We start from the raw sequence: 22,960 nt of genomic DNA, 5'->3' as shown, positions 1-22,960 counted from the left end.
GGCTCCCTCAGCAGCCAGACTCTGAAGCAAGCCTGGCTCCTTGATTGCAGGGAGGAAGCTGGGTGTTGTTGTGCAACTTGCTGGTTACATAGAACCCTTGGCCTAATTCTCAGAAATGACACTTATTCAATCATTGCCTAACTCAGTGCCTTGCTCAATAAATATCTGTTCATTTGATTTTAAAACATGGTCTTAAATTCCTCTGGTCATCAGGCAAGATGAAGAAACTAAGGGAGTGAACTGTCAGCTCTAGTACACACGAGCATTTCTTCAAACTTGAAATTGGGTCACATGATGATGGCTCTGAGAAAGGTCATTCATCTTACCCTATTTTTATGATTCTCTCAGTATCTATGGAATACATGTATGTGACTGAGCACACATTTATATATATATGAGTATACCTATATTTTATTTAATCTATGTAATATATTTATTAAGTATACACATTACATACACTGTGTACAATAATACAGGTATAATACTTGCATATAGGTGTAATAATACATATGTATCATATAAAATTGACATGTGTTATATATGATTATATGTGCATTATCTATAACAATATATGTGCAATAACACACATGTATGCATATATACTACATAGTCATGTCCTACATGATGATGTCTCAAGCATATACGATGGTGGGCCCATACGATTGTAACAGAGCTTAAAAATTCCTGTTGCCTCATGAGCACAACAGTTTACCCACATGTCTATTGTGATTCCAGTGTAAACAAAACTACTGCAGTGCATGCTGTGTAAAGCAAAGCACATACGATGATGTACAGTCCATAATACTTGATAATAAACAACTATGGTACTGGCTTAGGTATTCACTATACTATACTATCCTTTTTATTGTTATTCTAGACTATACTCCTACTTATATAAAAGAGAGTTAACTGTTAAATAGCCTCAGGCAGGTCCTTCAGGACAGATTCCGAAAGAAGCTATTGCTGTCACAGGAGATGACAGCTCCATGCATGTTGTTGCCCCTGAAGACCCTCTAGTGGGATGAGATGTGGAGGAGGAAGACAGTGATATTGATGACCCTGACCCTGTGGAGGCCTAGGCTAATAATGCATGTGCTTGTGTCTTAGTTTTAACAAAAAAGTTTATAAAATTAAAAATCCTATAGAATAGGGAGATAAAGATGGAAAATATATACAGCCATATAATATATTTGTGTTTTAAGCTAAGTGTTACTACCCAGAGTCAACAAGCTTATAGAGTAAAAAGTTACAGTAAGCAAAGGTTAATTTATCACTGATGAAAGAAAACGTTTTTAATAAATTTAATGTAGCCTAAGTATACAGTGCTTATAAAGTCTATAGTGGTCACCAGTAATGTCAGGCCTTCACATTCACTCACCACTCACCCACCGACTCATTCAGAGCAACATCCAGTCCTGCAAGCTCCACTCCTGCTAAGTGTCCTTTTCTTACTGTACCTTTTCTACAATTAGATGTGTTTAGATACACAAATGCTTACCACTGTGTTACAGTTACCCTCAGTATTCTGTTAGTGACATGCTGTGTAGGTTTGTAGCCTAGGAGCAATAGGTCACACTATATAGATGTATAGTAAGCTAAGCCATCTAGGTTTATGTAAGTTTGACAAAATTGCCTAACAATACATTTCCCAGAAGGTATCCCCATAATGAATCAGTGCATGACTGCTTATATTATACAAATAATATATAATGTATATTAGACATAGTATATGCAATATGATTATAATATAGATTACAGAAAACATATATATATAAGTATTATGTATGGCACATACATTAATTATATGTATATATAATACATACAGTATGTCCATAAAGTTCATGTGCAATTTAAATTGCACGCAAAATTTATGGCCATCCCGTATAATGTGTATTCAAAGTCACCTGTTTCTTTATTGTTGCTAATGCACATTTTATTCTTCCTTAATATGATGCTAAGATCTTCAAGAGTAGGAAACATTTCTTCTATTTTTAACATACATGATTAGGTATGATGGAAAAAAAGTAATGAAAATTATAAACTTAGATTCAATCTTGTACTTTTACAATGGACCAGAAAATGCAGTGGGAGACCCGTAGTCTTATGGAAACATGTGGCCTTCTGGGTCCTTAAGTGTGGTCTTCTGACTGAATCCAAATTTTACATAACAAATACTTTTTAATAAAAGAGGTACAGCAAAGAATGATGAAGCTTTTCTTGCTTCCATTGGTGCTTTAAAAAGGACAATCTTACAATCAGAAGCCTACAATTCCCCACCCCAAAGAAAATTAATTTTCAGAGCTTCAGGTTTTTGACTGCAACTTAATATTCCACTTGAATTCAATTTATGATAGATTGCATTATGTAACTTATTGAACAGAATTTTAAGATGGAGCAGAGTGGTGGGGGAACATTCCACATGTGACATAAAAGATTAGAAAGTCACAAGGGATGAAGGAAGGTGGTCTGGGTGAATTCCCCAGGAAAGAGCCTTTGCCAGCTGTAAGATTTTTGCTTGATGGTGGCAGGATTTTATGGATACACAAAATCCACCCAAACTGTTTGGGTCTGATATAAAATTTAAATCATCTAGATTTGATTAGAAAGCTGAATTCACCAATAGACTTCTAGGAAATGTAATCATCGGAAACAATGCATTCAAAAGATGCATTCCTAGTAGAGCAGTATTGGAATATCAATTAGTCAATCTAAACTGCTGAAAGCAAAGTCCCCAAATACCACAGCTTGCTAACATAAAATAATTGAGATGGTCACAATCTATTTTAAGGAGGGTTTATTCAAGCACAAAATTGGGGAAAGCCCATAGGAGAAGCAGACATTCCAAAGAACAAAAGTCAGTGTTCCATGACTTGGCTGTTATGAATTGAACTGCAATGAACAACCTGGTGCAAATATCTTTGTTACAATAACAAAAACAAAGACAAAAAGTGATTTTTGGTCTTTTGGATATACACCTAGTAGAGGAATTGCAGGATCAAATGGCAGGTCTACTTTGAGATCCCTGAGTATTCTCCATACTTCTTCCCAAAAGGGACGTATTAGCTTGCACTCCCACCAGCAGTGCAGAAATGTTTCTGTTTCTCCACATTCACGCCAACATCTGTAGTTGTGGGATTTTGTTATGTGAGCCACTCTTAGGTGATATCTCAAAGTGGTTTTGATTTGCATTTCTCTGATGATTAAAAATGATGAGCATTTTTTCATGTGTCTGTAGGCCATGTGCCTATCTTCTTCAGAGAAGCTTCTGTTCAAGTCCCTTGCCCACAATGAAATGGGATTACTTGTTTTGTTTTTTTTTTTTATTAATAAGTTTGAGTTCTCTGTGGATTCTGGATATCAAACCTTTGTCAGAGGCATAGCTTGCAAATATGCTCTCCCATTCTGAGGTGTGGGTCCAGTTTCAGTCTTTTACAAATCACCAGCCAATTCTCCCAGCACCATTTGTTAAATAGGGAATCTTTCCCCCAATTTATATTTTTGATGGGCTTATCAAAGATCAAATGGTAAGTGTTTGGGTTCATCTCTTGGTTCTCAATTCTGTTCCGTACATCTACCTCTCTATTTTTGTGCCAATACCATGCTGTTTTGATCACTATAGATTTATAGTATAGTTTGAAGTCAGGTAGCGTGATTCCTCCTGATTTGTTTTCATTTCTGAGTAATGTCTTGGCTATTCGAGGTTTTTTTCTGGTTCCATATAAAACGAAGTATTATTTTTTCCAGATCTTTAAAGTATGACAGTGGTGCTTTGATAGGGATTGCATTAAATTTGTAAATTGATTTGGGTAATATGGACATTTTAACAATGTTGATTCTCCCAGCCATGGGCATGGTATGTTTTTCCATTTGTTAACGTCTTCAGCTATTTCTTTTCTCAGAGTTTCATAATTCTCTTTATGGAGATCTTTCACCTCCATTGTTAGGTAAATTCCCAAATATTTCATCTTCTCTGGCACAACTGTAAAGGGAATAGAGTCCTTGACTGTTTTTTTGGCTTGACTATTATTGGTATATATAAAAGCTACTGATTTGTGAGTATTGATTTTGTATCCTGAGGCTCTACTGTATTCCTTGATCACTTCTAGGAGTTTTGTAGTTGAGTTCCTGGGGGTTTCCACGTATAAAATCATATCATCTGTGAGGAGTGAAAGTTTGATCTCTTCTGACCCTACTTGTATATCATTGATCAACTTATCTTGCCTGATTGCGATGGCTAAGACTTCCATTACAATGTTAAAAAGCAGTGATGACAATGGGCAACCTTGCCTGGTTCCTGATCTGAGTAGAAATGTTTTCAATTTTACTCCATTCAATATGATATTGGCTGTGGGTTTGCTGTAGATGGTCTCTATCAGTTTAAGAAAAGTCCCTTCTAGACCTATTTTCTTAAGTGTTCTGATAATGAAAGGATGCTGGATATTGTCAAAAGCTTTTTCTGCATCTATTGAGAGAATCATATGGTCTTTGTTTTTTAGTTTGTTTATGTGATGTATTATATTTATAGTTTTACATATATTGAACCAACCTTGAGATCCTGGAATGAAACCCACTTGGTCATGGTGTATAATTCATTTGATATGTTGCTGGATTCTGTTGCTAGGATCTTATTGAATATTTTTGCATCTATGTTCATTAAAGATATTGGTCTATGGTTTTCTTTTCTTGTTGGGTCTTTTTCTGGTTTAGGGATCAGGGTGATATTTGCTTTATGGAATGTGTTGGGAAGTATTCCCTCTTTTTTGATGTTTTAGAAAAAGTTAAGTTATAGGTACTAGATCCTCTTTATAGGTTTTGTAGAATTCTGCTGTGAAGCCATTCGGTCCCTGACTCTTCTTTTTTGGGAGATTTCGTATAGTTGATTCTATTTCAGTACTTGCTATAGGTCTGTTCAGCATTTGCAATTCTTTCTGAAAGTCTAGGAAGTTGGCGTGCTTCCAAGTATTGTCAATTTCTTTCAGATTTTCATATTTCTGAGAATAAAGTTTTTTGTGGTATTCATTGAGGATTCTTTGAATTTATGAAGTGTCTATGCAGCTCAACTCATAATACCCAAGTCATGGAAGAAGCTCAATTCATAATAGCCCAGTCATGGAAGAAGCCCAAGTGCCCATGAATGGATTAACAAATTGTGGTATATATATACCATGGAATATTATGAAGCCTTAGAAAAAGATCTTTTCCGTTTACATGGATGGAACTGGAACATATCCTACTTAGTAAAGTATCTCAAGAAAGGAAGAAACAATATCCAATGTACTCAGTACTATTATGAAACCAATTTACAATCACTCACACTTTCATATGAAGAATAGATCACAACTATGGCCCAGGATGAAGGAGGGAAGGAGGAGGATGGAAGGGGAAGGGGGAGGTCAGATCGAGGGAGGGTGAATGGTGGGATCACACCTATGGTGCATAATGCAAGGGTACGTGTCAGATCTATTAAGTATAGAGTACAAATGTCTTAACACAATAATTAAGTAAATGAGACGAGGTATATATTAACCAGGGTGATGTAAACGCTCCTAATTCTATATGAAATCAGCACATTGTACCCTATAAATACATTAATGTATACATGATCTATGTGTTTATGATTTAATTTTAAAAAATGCTCAAAAAAAAATAAAAAGAGTGTTAAGGGCCAACTTCAGATTGAGAGAAGATATGTATATATGCTAATGCATATCCAGAATATATAATGAATTCCTACATATCAATAAGAAAATGATTGACAAAGGAAAATTTTTAAATAATGGACATCCAAAATGGACATCCAAAAAGATGCTGTCAACATTATTCATCAGAGAAGTATAAAGCCATGAGGAAATATATCTATCCTACTCACCTCCCCAACCAATCAGAGTGACTAAAACTTAAAGTACTGACAATAATAAGTGTCACTGTGGATGTGAAACATCCCTTGCAGGAGTGTAAATTTAGGACAACCACTTTGTTATACACTTTGGTTACACAGACATATACCTGGATAAAAATTTGTCAAGGTGTAATATGTGAGATGTGTACATTTTACCATATATATGTTACAATATCAATAAACAAGAAAAAATCAGAATGGGAAATGACATGAGATGATAGGATAAATTTGAACACAAAATGTACATCATGTGAAAAAATTACTATTAATTTTTCAGGTGTGATAACTGTATTATAGTCAAGTTTTGTTAAAAAGTCTGTATCTTTCAAAGATGCATCTTGAAAATTTTATGGATAAAATAAAATGATGTATGGAATTCACTTAAAAAAAGAAAAAGTCAGTGTTCCAAACATAGATGCTTAGGGCTGCTTATGTAGGCAGAGATTAGGGAAATTTAACAAAATTTCAATATTTTTCTCTGTATGGCTTAATGAGTAGTTACAATGATCTGAATTCGGGGGTCCTCAAACTGCGGCCCGTGAGCCACATGAGGCAGTGTGATTGTATTTGTTCCCGTTGTGTTTCTTTAGTTCACAATAAGATATGGGCAGTGTGCATAGGAATTTGTTCATAGTTTTTTTTTTAAACTATAGTCGGGCCCTCCAATGGTCTGAGGGACAGTGAACTGGTCCCCTGTTTAAAAAGTTTGAGGACCCCTGGTTTAGGGAAAGGTATACTTAACATTCTACTCTGAAAATGTAGCTGTCAGGGACATGGGTGCCATCAGGTCTGAGTTAGGTACAGGGTAATAAAGACAGGCAGCTAATCCATAACAAAGATCACTGATTAGAAGGGGAAGAGGTCTGATCTCTGGTCTCTCCTAGTCATTTATAGAACAAGAACAATGAGGAAAGGAGGTAAGCTATAATTTAAGAAGCAGAATTGCAAGCAAGTTGTATCACTCTGTCTCCAGCACTTAGCTTACCTCTAGTATAATAAATTTAGAGGGTCCCCAAATTTTATTTTACAAGCTCTACACCAAGGAAGTTCAAGGTGGGTTCCAGATCAGCTTGGAGTGGGAGGAGTGGGCACCAGGCTCTGTTCTATGTATGCACTCTTTCAAGCACCAGGAATGATGATGGCTTTGGTATCTTTGGTATGTGACTTTTAATACTTGTATATTACCATCCCAATGAGGCAGAAAAGTGAAAGAGCATGGAGGAATTGTTACAGAAGGTTTTGATATGCCAGGCCAGGAAGTGGCACACATCACATCTAGGCACATTCCCTGGCCATACTTCAGACTGCCAGGGCAGCTGGGAAACATATCTGGCTGTGTGCCCAAGAAGAAGGGAAAAAAAGATTCTAGTGAACAGCTAATGTCTCTTCCAGAAGTTACTTAAAAAACAGGTCTTCTAAAGCATCTGTTAAGTCTTTAGCCTCAAAATCTTACTAAAAGAAGGGGCAACTGGGGGAAGCAATGGTTAAATTAGGAGGATTTCAGTCTGATGGCAGTGGGCTAAATGGCTGCTTAGAGCCACAATACTCTCATTTGAAAAGTGAAACTAATAACAGCACATCCTTAAAAGTGTGTTGTGAGGTTTCACTGAGTTTATAGTCTGGTATGTGGAAAACAAAGGGTTAAATCAATAATAGCTTTTATGCTGTTTATGATAACTCTCCTTTTCATTCCATAGCTTCTTTCTGTAATAGAAGGGTCGTGCTTTCTGTTAAACATGTTGTATAACTCACATGTCTTCAAGTCTCTTGAATGTCTTGGTGTACCCTTCTGTAATGGTTAATTTTATGTGTCAGTATGACTGGGCCAATGGAGTTCCCAGATACTTGGTCAAAGATTATTCTGGGTATTTTTATGAGAGGTTAACATTTAAATTGGTAGAGTAAATAAAGCAGTTGTTTTTCCCTCTCCATGGTATGGGTAGGCCTTATCCAACCAAGTGAAAACAAAAAAGCTCCTCTGAGTAGAGAACTCTTCCTGTTTTACTGCCCTTGAACTGAATCACAGCCTCTGCTAGGTCTCAGGCCTTCAGACGCAGGCTGGAACAACACTACTAGTTCTCCTGGGGTTCCAGCTGGCCAACTCACCCTGCGTATCTTGGGTCTTGTCAGCCTCCAAAGTCACGTGAGCCAATTCCTTATAATAAACCTCTTCCTGTATGCATATACACCAATATATGTTTCTCTGTTTCCTTGGAGAATCCTGACTAATATACCTTCCCTTTAATTTTTAATTAAAATGCTACATATAGTTGGGAATTTCTAACATCTTGTTTTTCTTACCAATATTTTCTGTAAATGTTCTGGGGTTGGGAGTAGAATGGGGTTGTTTTTAACAGTCATTTTCACCAACTTGCATTTCTCCTGAATTTTCAACTTTCTGTCACATCTCCTCCTAAAACAACATTGTTTTCACCCTGTATTAAACTCTTTTTTTCATGCCCAAACATCCCCTTCCACGTTTTTACCAAAGGAAACAGGTGTTTATGGCATAGGTATAAGAGGAGTGGGTAACTCCCAGACAGCACAGATCTTAGGAAATCATCAGTTTTCTCCGTCATGGGAAATTCTCACCAGCTGTGTCTCTCCTTGGCTCACTGTTGCCATCTTACTGAACTTCCCTCTATTTCTCAAATCCTGCTCCTTGCTTTTATTCAAGTTCTTATTAATTTCATGTTCAGAGATGAGGTCTCTTTAAGTTGGTTAGGCTTGTTTTGAACTCCTGGGCTCAAGTGGTCCTCCTGCCTCAGCCTCCCAAGTGGTTGGGACCATCAGCATGAGGCACTGTTCTTTACTGTTATGAAAGCCCCACAGTCCCAGTCCCCGTTTGCTGGCTGCTATCTGAAAAGTCAACATTTCTGTTGCTTTATTGTGTGAGAAACTTAGCTCTTTTGACTAAACTTCTGCCATTTGGTCTGAAGGTACCCCCCTGAATTCAGATTATTTTATTTTTTGGAGATGGGGTGTTGCTCTGTCGCACAGGCTGGAGTGAAGTGGTGCACTTGTAGTTCACTGCAGCCTGGAACTCCCGGGATTAAGTGATGCTCCTGCCTCAGCCTATAGACTAGCTGGGACTATAGGCACAAGCTACTGCACTCAGCAATAATTTTTTTAAATGTATATTAATGAGTTAGGCAAAAGAACCTATCAAACCAGGCTCTCATTCTTAGTCATACCAAGAATCAAGAAAAGTCCATTAACTTGCAGGTTATTTCTGTTTTGAGACACTAAGTTAATAGTGACTGTACCCTTAATTATTGCCAAAATCACCCCAGAAGCAATAGAGCGAATGATGAATAGAAATGGAAACTGTATCTTTGACGAAGTAGAGAATCCTATGGCCCTGCACAACAATATAAGGCAGAACCTCCAGGCAGAGGGAATTTCCAGACACCCTGAAAAAGGACGTCTGAGGATGCACGTTTCAGATACAGCAAGCAGGGCTCCCTTCTGCACAGAGTGACACAGTCTGGGACGCAAGTCCAAACATCTCTTGTTTGGAACACTAAGAATGGGGTAACTAACCCAGGGCATCGGGACATATGACAGAGCCAGGCCATCTGTCTAGGAAGCTGGTGTCAGTGAGGCAAGACAGAGGAGACAGAATATGAATCTGCAGCTGCTGTTCACTTTTGTTTGGGAGAAGCAAAGATAAAATCTGCTCTTAATCCCCAAATTCTGTGTCTTGGGGCACTTTCCTGTAAACCTGGAAAAATTTCTGTTGACCCTAGAACACTGCTTTGGTGCTTCCCCCCAACACAGCTCTTGCACACAGTTGGTCTGGAAAGAATTCATCTCATTCAAATACGTCATTATCAGAGAAGAGCTGCTCTGCACAATTCTTTCAATTTCTATGTTTGAAAATTTTCCAAATGAAATGCTAGGGGCATGAGGAAAGAACTCTCTCAGGATATACACAAAGACATTTCCAGAAAAAAGAAGAAAAGGAGGGTGGCGCCTGTGGCTCAGTGAGTAAGGCGCCGGCCCCATATGCCGAGGGTGGCGGGTTCAAACCCAGCTCCGGCCAAACTGCAACAACAACAACAAAAATAGCCGGGCGGTGTGGCAGGCGCCTGTAGTCCCAGCTGCTCGGGAGACTGAAGCAAGAGAATCATGTAAGCCCAAGAGTTAGAGGTTGCTGTGAGCCGTGTGACGCCACGGCACTCTACCCGAGGGCGGTACAGTGAGACTCTGTCTCTACAAAAAAAAAAAAAAGAAGAAAAGGAACAGATAAAACAAGAGGCTGAAGAAAAACTGAGATGGAAACAATTCAAACTCAAAGTCAATGAGTTTTTTTTCTATTCTCTCATTCAACAACAACCAATACAGAAGAATTCTATGACTTCTGGTCACCAAGCAGTAGTGTGTGGATTTCTCCCTGCCAGCCAGCAAGCAATTTGTCCTACAGTGGATACCAGCTGGGTGTCCTCCAATTCATTCAATTCCACTATCTGCCTGGAGATGCCTCAGATCCCTCGGGCCCCCAAGACTGCCTCCTCAGTCCCCTAAGATTGCCTCCTTCAGATGCCAACTGCAAGCCCTGGGTTGTTTCACCAGTGCATTTGATCAACTGTCTATATAAATCAGGGATGCCATGACCCCTCCCTGGTTCAACTAATTTTCTGGAGGGGTACATAGAACTCATAAAAAAACTTATACATGTGTATTTACCATGGTTTATTATAAAGGATATTACAAAGGATACAGATGAAGAGATGTGTAGGGCAAGGTATGGGAAAAGGATTCAGAGTGTCGACGCCCTCCATAGACATCACCTTCCAGGAATGTTCACATGTTCAGCTATCTGGAAGCTCCCCGAACCCTGCCCTTTTGGGTCCTTCATTATACAGGCATGATTAATTAAACTACCAGCCATTAGTGATCAATTTAATCTTCATCCCCTCTTCCCTTCCTGGTGATTGGGGAGTAGAGCTGAAAGTCCCAATCCTTTAACCTTGCCTTGGTCTTTTAAGTGACCAGTCCCATCCTGAAGCTACTGAGGGCTGCTAGCCACCTGTCAATTGTTAGCATACAAAAGACATCACCTTGAAGAGCCCAAGGATTTTAGGAGTTGTATGCCAGGAAATGGGGTTGAATACCAAAATACACTTCACAATATCACAAAAAACCTACACTGGAAATGTTATCACCACCAAGGAGATGAAATTTCCTGCTTTGCTTTGTACTTTCCTGGACTGTGCCTGCATTCTAAGCCAACTGGCAGGAGGATAAAGAGAGAAAAATAAGCAACAGGGTTTGGCCTATCCTCTTAGGACTACAGCTCCTTCAACAGCAGAAGAAACTCCCAAGAGGATTAGCCTCCTGTAGCCCCTAGGGGATTGCCATTGCTGCTGTCATAACTGCAGAATTAGAGCACCAAGAAAAAAAGGGGCTTTCCCCCATCCCTCTGGGTATCAGGAGACCATTTTCTTGCTCCCCAAACAAGAGGAGGTACGTGACACTTCTCACAAAGCTTTGTCTCCTGGCACCTGTGTCCATGCCTAGGTCTTGTGATATCTTCAGAGATATCAGAGGAAACAGCATGAGAAAGTCATGCCTGCTTGGTGACACTTCAAATTCTCATCTTCTTTCCTAATCCACCTGCTACTCTTATTTTTCAAAGTCCTCCCTGCGTTCTGGCTAAGTTTTGTGGGAGACACAGAATAAAGGATTCAGTAGGAGACACTGGGTGAAGGATTCTTACTTACTCCATTTTACCCTGAACTGGGCCCTGACCCATTAATTTTATACTTGCTAAATTTTTCATTCAAGTATTCCTTGACATGCTGGAATGTCAAGGAATATGCTGTAGTTTCCATAAAATTCATAATGTCAATCATGAAATACAAGTGTGTGCTAAGGTTTGAATGTGTCCCTGAGATTTCATGGGATGGATACGTATTCCCTCTGCCCTCACAAATGGTTTAGTGTTGGCTTGCCCTGTGACTGGATTAGAGGATTAACAAGTACTCTGTCCTCATGAATGGATTAATGTTGCTATCACAGGACTGGCTCTGTTATACAAGCAAGCTCCGTCTCTGGCTCTCTTGCCATGTGATGCCCTCTACCGTGTTATGATGCAGCAAGAAGGCCCTCACCAGATGCCAGTGCCACACCTTTGGACTTCCCAGCCTCCAGAACCACGAGCTAAATAAACTTTTCTTTATAAACTTCTCTGTCTGTGGTATTCTGATATAGAAGCAAAAAACAGATTAAGATAGTGTGCAACTATCTATCTGGGAGGGAAAAGGAGAAGGGAGGAAGTTTAAATATGCTGATTTCCTTATCTTTCATAGATAGGAAAGATGATTTATGAAAACATACCACTTAAAGAAGCTAAAAATGGGAAAAATCCACAGAAGGCTAATAACTGTGATTACCTGAGGAACACTAAGTAGCAGGGGAACAGGAGACTTTTCACTGAACTTACCTCATAGGAGGAGAGTTTTGAATGATGCGGTATATTACATTAAAAAAATTGTGGGAAAATAGGTGTACAGGCTTGTCTATTAAGAGAATCCTGCAAAAGTGCTTCTTGCTTGTAATTTTTGATAAAGTTGTCACATGCAGTCTCTAAGAACAGGGAACTAAATGATGGGCACAGAGAGATTTAAAGGTCATTGGAAATCAAGAAGGGAGTCAAGGATAGGAGGGCAGAGGTAAAAACCTACCTAATAGGTACAGGGGATGATGGGGAGACACTTCCATGGAAAAGCATCCATGTAACAAAAACATTTGTACTCCCTTAATATATTACAACTAAACAAGAAGGAACATTGCCATTCCTATAGCTCTAAGCTATAATGAAACTATCAATTGCTAACAAATATAGAACATCTCCTTGAAAAGATACTCTTTCAAATAACTTTAAAGTGGAAATCAAAACTAAAATGGCAGAATTTCTAGAAGATTTAAAATGGCAGAATTTCTAGAAGAAGTGTTAACATAACACTATATATCAAAAGCTATAAGATACAAATAAAATAGTGCTTATGGTAAACTTAATCTTAAATATCCATAGGAAAGAATAAAATAAGTGAATCAAGCAGCTAAGATAAAATTTACAGAAAATAAAAACAGAACAATCTAAAGAAAACAAGAAACTGATAATGAATAACAGCAAAAATAAATAACTAAATGAATGAATGAATAAATACATAAATAAGCAAGCATACTGAAGAATGAAACTCTAAGAAGCTTGAGTTAGCTGGAAAAAATATATAAATGAAATATATAAAACGAAAGAAAATATAAATACACAAAAAAAATGATGTGCTAAAAAGACTTGCAAAAGGCATAATTAACATTGCACATAGTATGGAACCAGAAAAAACCCCATATAGCTGAGGCAGTACTTAGTAATAAAAATAAAGCTGGGGGCATCAGCATACCAGATTTTAGTCTGTACTACAACACCATAGGGGTCAAGACAGCATGGTACTGGCACAAAAATAGAGACACAGACACTTGGAATCAAATAGAAAACCAAGAAATGAAACCCCCTGCCCTGTTGCTGGATCTGGGGGAGTCATACTCCAGAGCTGCTTCGACAAAATGCCAACTCCCTAGCTGGGGCAGCTCCAGAAGCTACACAGGGCCACTCCCTACAAAGATCCGGCAACAATAGAGTGATCACCCTGGGGTCTAATCTCAGAGAGATACCACTCCAACTCTGAGGACGGCCAGAGGCAACAGTGAAAAACAATCATGAGACAAAATCAAGGGAAAAACTCTGGCAATATGAATGATCAAAGTAGATCAACTCCCCCAAGGAACAATGGGGCATACACAGCACAAGATCCCATGCACAAAATATAGGTGAGATGTCAGAAATCGAATTCAGAATCTGGATAGCAAATAAGATCCAATTAGAATTCCAAGCAGTAACCCAAAAGATGTCTCAAGAATTCAACAAATTCAAAGACCAAATTACCAAAGATTTTGACACATTAAGACAAGAAGTTGCAGTCCTCAAAGATCTGAGAAACACAGTAGAATCCCTCAGTAACAGAATGGAGCAAGCAGAAGAAAGGATTTCTGACATCAAAGACAAAGCTTTCGAACGCTCCCAAACTCTCAAAGACGAAGAGAAATGGAGAGCAAAAACAGATCACTCTCTCAGAGAGCTCTGGGATAATTGGAAGAAAACCAATATTCGTCTCATAGGGATCCCCAAAAGTGATGAAGTGGCTTTAGAAGGCACAGAGTCTCATCTCCATGAGATTATGAAGGAGAACTTTCCAAAAATGCCAAGAGATTCTGAAATTCAGATAGCAGACAGTTTCAGAAGCCCAGCACGACTCAACCCAAATAAGACATCCCCCAGACACATCATAATCAATTTCACTAAAGTTAATATGAAGGAGAGAATTCTGAAAGCAGCCAGATGAAAGAAAATCATCACCTAGAAGGGCAAGAATATTAGAATAAATGCAGATCTCTCTGCTGAAACCTTTCAAGCTAGAAGAGGATAGTCATCAACTTTTAATCTCCTAAAACAAAATAACTTTCAACCCAGGATCCTGTACCCAGCTAAACTGAGTTTCATTTATGATGGAGAAATTAAATACTTTAATGACATTCACACGCTGAAGAAATTTGCCATAACTAAACCGGCTCTCCAGGATATTCTCAGACCTAACCTCCATAATGACCAGCATAATCCTCCACCACACAAGTAAACCCACCCAGAAACTTTTGATCAAATTCCAACTTCCACAGCTGCAAAAGGATTAAAAATGGCCACCGGATTCTCGAAAGGCTTATCAATATTCTCAATTAATGTGAATGGTTTAAATTGTCCTCTAAAGAGGCACAGGTTGGCTGACTGGATACAAAAACTCAAGCCAGATATCTGTTGCATACAAGAATCTCATCTTACATTAAAAGACAAATATAGACTCAAGGTGAAGAGATGGTCATCTATACTACAGGCAAATGGAAAGCAGAAAAAAGCAGGCATTGGATTCCTATTCGCAGATGCAATAGGCTTTAAACCAACCAAAATAAGGAAGGATAAGGATGAACACTTCATATTTGTTAAAGGTAATAGTCAATATGAGATTTCAATTATTAATATTTATGCACCCAGGCAAGGTTGCCCATTGTCTACATTGCTCTTTAGCACTGTAATGGAAGTTTTAGCCATTGCAATTAGGGAAGAAAAGGCGATCAAGGGTATCCACATAGGGTCAGAAGAGATCAAACTTTCACTCTTCGCAGATGACATCATCGTATATCTGGAAAATACTAGGGATTCTACTACAAAACTTTTAGAAGTGATCAAGGAATACAGCAATGTCTCAGGCTACAAAATCAACACCCATAAATCTGTAGCCTTTATATATACCAACAATAGCCAAGCCGAAAAAACAATCAAGGACTCTATTCCTTTCACAGTAGTGCCAAAGAAGATGAAATACTTGGGAGTTTATCTAACAAAGGATGTGAAAAATCTCTACAAAGAGAACTATGAAACTTTAAGAAAAGAAATAGCTGAAGATGTTAACAAATGGAAAAACATACCATGCTCATGGCTGGGAAGAATCAACATTGTTAAAATGTCTATACTACCCAAAGCAATATATAATTTTAATGCTATTCCTATCAAAGTTCCATTGTCGTATTTTAAAGATCTTGAAAAAATAATACTTCCTTTTATATGGAACCAGAAAAAAAACCTCGAATAGCGAAAATAGTACTCAGAAAAAACAACAAAACAGGAGGAATCATGCTACCAGACCTGAGACTGTACTATAAATCAATAGTGATCAAAACAGCATGGTATTGGCACAAAAACAGAGAAGTAGATGTCTGGAACAGAATAAAGAACCAACAGATGAATCCAGCTTCTTACCGTTATTTGATCTTTGACAAGCCAATTAAAAACATTCAGTGGGGAAAAGATTCCCTATTTAACAAATGGTGCTGGGTAAACTGGCTGGCGATCTGTAAAAGCCTGAAACTGGACCCACACCTTTCACCATTAAATAAGATAGACTCTCACTGGATTAAAGATTTAAACTTAAGACATTATAAAAATTATAAAAATACTTGAAGAAAGTGCAGGGAAAACTCTTGAAGGAATTGACCTGGGTGAATATTATATGAGGAGGACTTCCCAGGCAATTGAAGCAGTATCAAAAATACATTACTGGGACCCGATCAAACTAGAAAGCTTCTGCACAGCCAAGAACATAGTAAGTAAAGCAAGCAGACAGCCCTCAGAATGGGAGAAAATATTTGCAGGTTATACCTCCAATACATGTTTAATAACCAGAATCCACGGAGAACTCAAATGTATTAGCAAGAAAAGAACAAGTGATCCCATCTCAGGGTGGGCAAAGGACTTGAAGAGAAACTTCTCTAAAGAAGACAGGCGCATGCATGATCTACAGACACAGGAAAAAAAGCTCATCATCCTTAATCATCAGAGAAATGCAAATTAAAACTACTTTGAGATATCATCTAACCCCAGTAAGAGTAGCTCACATAACAAAATCCCCAAACCAGAGATGTTGGCATAGATGTGGAGAAAAGGGCACATTTCTACACTGTTGGTGGGAATGCACACTAATACGTTCCTTCTGGAAGGATGTTTGGAGAATACTTAGAGGTCTAAAAATAGACCTACCACTCGATCCTATAATTCCTTTACTAGGTTTACCCTGAAGACCAAAAATCACAATATAACAAAGACATCTGTACCAGAATGGTTATTGGAGCCCAATTCATAATTGCTAAGTCATGGAAGAAGCCCCCAAAAAAAAGTGCCCATCGACCCACGAATGGACTGGGAAATTGTGGTACATGTATACCGTGGAATATTACGCAGCCTTAAAGAAAGATGGAGACTTTACCTCTTTCATGTTTACATGGATGGAACTGGAACATATTCTTCTTAGCAAAGTATCTCAAGAATGGAAGAAAAAGTATCCAATGTACTCAGCCCTACTATGAAGCTAATTTATAGCTTTCACATGAAGGCTATAACCCAACTATAGCACAAGAATATGGGGAAGGGGCCTAGGGAGGGGAAGGGGGGGTTAGGGTGGGGCCACACCGACGGTGCATCTTAGAATGGCTATAGGCAAAACCTACTAAATGCAGAATACAGATGTCCACATACAATAACTAAGAAAATGCCATGAAGGCTATGTTGAACAGTTTGATGAGATTATTTCAGATTGTATATGAAACGAGCACATTGTACCCCTTGATTGCACAAATGTACACAGCTATGATTTAACAATAAAAAAATTAAAATAAAATAAAATTCTCTGGAATAATATACATTCAAGATTAATCAGGAAAAAAGTTGAAAACGAAGAGTAAAAAAGAAGGAACTGTTTTAGCAGCACTAATTCATTAAAGAAAATAAAAATAGTGTGGTGCTAACATATGAACAGACAGATAGAAGGGAAAGTCTATAAATAAATCCAAGTATATATAGGAATTTTGTACAAGCAGTAGCATTTTAGGTCGTTGGGAAAATGATGGATTATTCAATAAAAGTTTCAGGACAATTAGGTGACCATCTAGAAAAAAAAAAGATCTCTATCAATCTCCTTACATTAAAAAAATCCCAAGTGGACCAAAAGTGTAACCATGAAAGGCTCCCCTACTGCAACATTTCTAGAAAAACCATAGGAGACTTTAAAAAATCAAATCTGAGAGAAGGGAAGACATTTTAAAAGCATGATAGAAGACTCATATACCGCATGAGACAAAAATTGACAATGCAAATATCAGAAATATCTACATGATGAAAAAAATCTGTTAAATTAAAAGACAACTGATGAACTAGAAAAGATGTATGCAAGATGTATCACAAATGGATAATCTGTTCAATAAATAAAAGCTCCTATATTTAAGCTTTTAAAAGATAAGTTACCCGGGCAGCGCCTGTGACTCAGGAGTAGAGCGCTGGCCCCATATGCCAGAGGTGGCAGGTTCAAACCCAGCCCTGGCCAAAAACTGCAAAAAAAAAAAAAGATAAGTTACCCAAAAGAAAACTCTAAAAATGATTCCTTAGAAGGTAATCCAAATGTTTCTACATGCACACAAAGTGTAGGCTCACTTAAAACCAGCAAAGTATCATTTGTACCATTTTGTCTTGGCATACAAGGTTTTCTTACGTTTAGCTCATAACTTAACAAGTTAAGAACCTGACCTAGTGTATGCATGTATCATGAATCTTCAGGTAGTGTTTCATCAACTTGTTATTTTTACCTTTTTCATGTTTGGCCTAACAAGCTCAGGTTGGATGAGGGGTAATTTTCAGACATGTCTTTTGGGGGGGTGGGGGCGGAAATTGAGTCTTCTATTTTGCCAAATGCAGGATTTTGTATGTGTTATATTAAATCAGCAGAATTTTTTTCTTCTTACCCTCACTTTCAGACTTCAGACTATAAATTTTTAGAGTTTAAAATGTCATTATGTATTCTCCCCTTTTAATACTTATGGCAAAGGGCAAGGAGCTATGGAAGGTGGGTAGCTGGGAGAAGACGGAGCATAAGTGTAGTGAATGAAAAGGCAGGAGAGGGTACAAAATAAAGTGAAAAATGTAGTAAAAGGCGTAGGCAGCTATCTGTCCTTCCATTACAAACATGCCCCTCCATGGTTCAGGACGAAGGTGATATCTCCCTCCCTTGCCTGAGCAGGGCTGGATCCCTCAGCAGCCCCATAATGGTAGCTAGGCAGCCCAGGTGTGCCATATCTTACTGTGAGACGAAATTTCAGCTACTTTTAATTTTCACTTTTATTTGGTCTTACTATGTTGTTCAGGCTTGTCTCAAACTCCTAGACTCAAGCAATCCTCCCCTTTTGGCCTCCCCAAATCCTGGGATTACAGGTGAGCTGTGCAATTCCTATGATTCTTCTTTCCATAGGCAGAGTAAAGCCATTTTGAATGTGAATTTCCACAATGTCATTTTGCAACATTTTTTTTTAAACACTGGTGTTTTCAGAGAAGGAAATGCTCTTTAGCCTGTTTCTCTCATACACTGTGATGGAAATATCTCTTGACACTAATAGGTATTCTGAGATACATTTCAATATGTAAATTTTAGTGCAATGCATATTTTAGAATAATATCGATTACTTTTCCATCTTCTTATTTCTGTCATTTTGCCTAGCTGAATGTGTTTGTGTATGTGAACAAGATTTGGGTGAGTGTATGTATGTGGCATTTGAAAAAAATCAGTCTAATGATGCTGTGAAGTTTCAACTCATCCTTGTGAAAATTAAGAAGGATGCCATATAGTACTCTGCACAATGCCTACTATGAGGAAGGTCTGTGTTGATTATGACTATTATTAAAGGGACATCAAAAATCTAAAGAAAGAAATACTATTATTATTCTCGTTGTACAGCTAGTAAGTGTTGGAGTCAGTGTACAAACCATATTTTTCAGATAATGAATCTATTGAAATATAGACACATTGAATCTAGATACATGAATCTATTGAAATATAGATACAGATACTTCTAGGGTTTAGAAGTGCAGAAATGTATATTAAGATGAAATTAGGTTGCTTATGTAATGTGACTCCACATATAGTACTGCACAGCAAGAAAGGAAGATAAACAATATACTACTATACAGCAAGAAAGGTGGAGGAAAAAAAAATGTCCCTGATGGTTAATATTTTTCTCAAAGGATCAATAACATTACATTCCAATTGATTTTAAAACCTTTCTTTCAGGCTGTCTCTGGAAAGTTCTCACTTACATGCAAGAAATAAACCAGGGATTTTGGTTTTTAAATTTTATTTGTAAATTGTTGTTTCACAGTCATGAGCACAGGGTTGAAAGGATTCTTTGGGGGCATTCCTTTATTTCTGGCAGAAATGTGACTGAACCATTCCTAAAATGGTGTATTACCTCAATCTGAAAATCTGTAGGGAAGAAATTCCACAACTTTCATTTGTATTAACTCAGTTCTGGGTTTAATAACTCTGGCTGTTGGGAACACTTATAATTCCCTTGAGGATACAGGCTTCCAACACAGTGGGTATCAATAGCTTACCAAAGCAAACACAAATGGAACGAATTGGCCTAGAGAATAGGGATCCAATCAATCTTTAAATCTTATAAATAATGCCTCTCACAAAACATTACAGACAGTAGATGCCAAATAAATGCTTATTAAATTGAATTGAATTGGAAAGCAGAGAAAAAGTTGTTAGGTTAGCAAAGAGCATTTACGACTTGAAGCTTCACTGTTATCTTACTTGCTCATTTCTTGACATGAATACTTGGATTCTGTTAAAAAAATTTATGTAGAACAAGAAAAGTAGTGACTTTCTATGAAGATCATTCAAGGATTCATTCAACCAATATTTAGGAACTTCCAGACACTGTCCCAGGTTCTGAATATTTTCAATATATGTTTTAAATAGTAATGTGTAACCATAAGAATCTCCGTTGATTCCATGTAAACTAAAAGTTTCTGATACAGTTTAACGAGCTATGAATGTGGTCACATTCGCTAACTTCACTAATCACATAATGCCAAGTCCCTTGACAACAACACGAGGTCACCTGCACTTTCCCATTCAGAACCTTAAAGTTAGGAAGTTAACAGTGACTTAAGAAAGACAGCATGGTTGCTACAAAGAATAATGGACAAGGAATTCAGAAACTAGGCTTGGAAGTGGTGTCATTTCTGTCAAGTCATTAATTCACAGAATCAGTTTCCCTGCCTGTAAAATAAAACGAATTAGAAAAATGTGTAAGCCTCTTTTATGTCTGATAGTCTACAGACTCTACATTATGACTCTTGGGTCAATTCTTATTAATGATGCAAAAATTTCCCTTTTCTGTGCAGTGACATTAAAAGGACAATACCAATAAATACATAAAATAAATGTGCATGTGTAATTATTATTTTTAAAGTGGTAGCCACGAGCACCATTTTACAGGTGATTCAACCCTTTGGATGATTTAGCTACAGTATGTAATTTCATTTCCTTTTATAAACTTTCTTCTCAGATGGCAGAGAAGTTGAAAAAAGACTGAAGGGAAGGGGCTGGCTAATGCATAGTCATGTTATCGACAAAATTTAACTTTTAAAAAGCTTCAAACTTTAAGGAGGAGTATAACTTGTAGCTGGTTTTTAGACGCTTCTCTAACATTGGACATAAAGACAGCAAACCCTGGGGAGAGAGATTTAGTTAAGGAAAAAATAACGGAGACTTACAATCTAGATACAAAGAACATTATAAGGAAAAAAAGAGCCAGCAATGGTGCTGGTGATTAGACCGAGCCTTCATGTCCTGGAACCAAGGCAGGCCCAAGTTCTTGTTTCGGGAAGAAGGTCTGCCTAAATGATAAAGCGGGTCTACATCGTTTTAGCGGTTTTAACACAGACTCTGCAAGTAAGTGACCTGTTCAGGTTACTTGATTCACTCTCGGAGAAAACTTGCAAATTAATAAATCTAAATGTAGACATATGTTCATCTTTACGAAAAAATTATACGCAAAATACCTTTATCAAAAGAATTTCATTCCAAGGCAAAGATCTGACCTATCACAGCATCCATGTCACCGACATTAGCAACTCCCGCGGTGGGTGAGGGTCACCCCTACAGCGCGGGCTCAGGTAACTCCGAGCACTCAGCAACGCCAGCCGGGCCCAGAGCGGGGTCTCCCAGGATGAGCTCTGGGGTTCGGGGGCGGGGGGCATGGAGGCTGTTCCTAGAGCAACCAATCAGCAGCGAGGCTCGGCGGTGGCGCCAGTGACGTAGAGCCGCGCTTTCTTCCGCCCCCCCTGCGGGCCGACGCTCGGCGCCGTCAGCCTAGGGAGCTGGAGCGCGGGGGGTGAGGGAGTAGGAGGGCCTCGGGGCCGACCGGCTGTCGGAGGGCGGCGGGTCGCGGGGAGGGGAGGAGTGAGCATGCGCAGGGGGTACGGGGGCGGACGGGGGAGGAGGGGCTGGGAGTGGGGAGTCGCGCGCTCGCGCACGAGTGGCCCGCTGGCTGCCGCGGGTGGAGGGGGCGGTTCCTCGAGTGTCGGCGACCCGAGGGTGGGCAGGCGGGCGGCAGGTGCCGCTGCGGCCACAGCCGCAGCCTCCTGCCGGTGCCGCCTCTCCACGTCCTTCGGCGGGGATGAGCTGGGCCCGGTCGAGGGCTGCACCTGCCGGCTGCCCATCACCCCGGGCCTCCCGGCGTGACCTCGGCCTCCTAGCGTGTCCGGACCCCGCGGTGCGGCGCTGCCCCTGAGAGGGAGCAGCGGAGGCCTCCTCCGCCCCGAGTCCTTGCTCGGGGGCCGCGCGGGGACAGCGCCCGGCCCCCTCCCCTCCGCCGTCCGCTGTCCTCAATGTCTCCCCGGCGGGGAGGGGGCTGCCTGGGAGACACGCAGAGCGGCCCCCCCAAGGAGGCCGGTCGGCGGTGGCAGCAGCAGCGCCCAGCCCGGCGCCCCGCATCCTCCCCCGGCGGCGGCGGCCTGGAGGAGCCGCGCACCCGCCGCCGCCCCCCAATCCTCGCAGCCTCAGTTGCCGTCGCCGCAGCCGCCGCCGCCGCCAGGCGCCCGAGGAGAGGGCGGCAGGCGCCCCCCGGGGAAGATGAAGGCGGAGGGGGGAGATCACTCCATGATCAACCTGTCGGTGCAGCAGGTCCTGAGCCTCTGGGCCCACGGGACGGTGCTGAGGAACCTCACGGGTAATTGATGCGCCCGGGCTGGGGACCGGGATGTGGTGCCGCCCCTTGCCTCCTTTCTCCCTCCAGAGCCAGGGGAGGGTTCCTGGCCGCCCCACCCGCGCGCGCGCCGCTCGAGAGCGCCGGGTCCCAGGTCCCAGGTCCCGGCGAGGAAGGTGTTAATCGCACCCACTTTACGCGTGTTCCAGGGGCGCCGACGCTGGGAGCATCTACGACCCCCGCCTCCTGCCCTGCACGCGGAGGCTCCCGGCGGCGGGCCTGTCTCCGTAGTACACGCGGAGTAGCGTTAGTGCAGAGACTTGAGCACAGTTAGCTTTTATTTCCTTACCCTCCATCCCTCCCCCTTCCACACACACACCGATTCTTGCTGTTTAGATTTTTTTTTTC

General features: G+C 40.0%; 1 protein-coding gene and 1 long non-coding RNA gene across 2 annotated transcripts in view; one reads left to right on the top strand and one right to left on the bottom strand.

The window, feature by feature from the left end:
• The window catches only part of LOC128594868 (uncharacterized), a 33,392-nt gene extending 11,827 nt beyond the window's left edge, over positions 1-21,565 (bottom strand). Inside the window, exon 1 of the long non-coding RNA XR_008382646.1 lies at positions 21,408-21,565. This is a non-coding gene — a long non-coding RNA (uncharacterized LOC128594868). The remainder of the gene's footprint in view (positions 1-21,407) is intronic.
• Positions 21,566-21,863: 298 nt separating this feature from the next.
• The window catches only part of TMEM170B (transmembrane protein 170B), a 39,339-nt gene continuing 38,242 nt past the window's right edge, over positions 21,864-22,960 (top strand). The window contains exon 1 of the mRNA XM_053603322.1: positions 21,864-22,576. Coding sequence (XP_053459297.1) covers positions 22,480-22,576 — 97 coding nt within the window. The 5' untranslated portion in view covers positions 21,864-22,479. The remainder of the gene's footprint in view (positions 22,577-22,960) is intronic.

The sequence above is a fragment of the Nycticebus coucang genome, chromosome 9, assembly GCF_027406575.1.
Source record: "Nycticebus coucang isolate mNycCou1 chromosome 9, mNycCou1.pri, whole genome shotgun sequence".
NCBI classification, from domain to species: domain Eukaryota; kingdom Metazoa; phylum Chordata; class Mammalia; order Primates; family Lorisidae; genus Nycticebus; species Nycticebus coucang.
The sequence above is the reverse complement of the archived record's forward strand: the minus strand, read 5'-3'. Positions and strand labels throughout refer to the sequence as shown.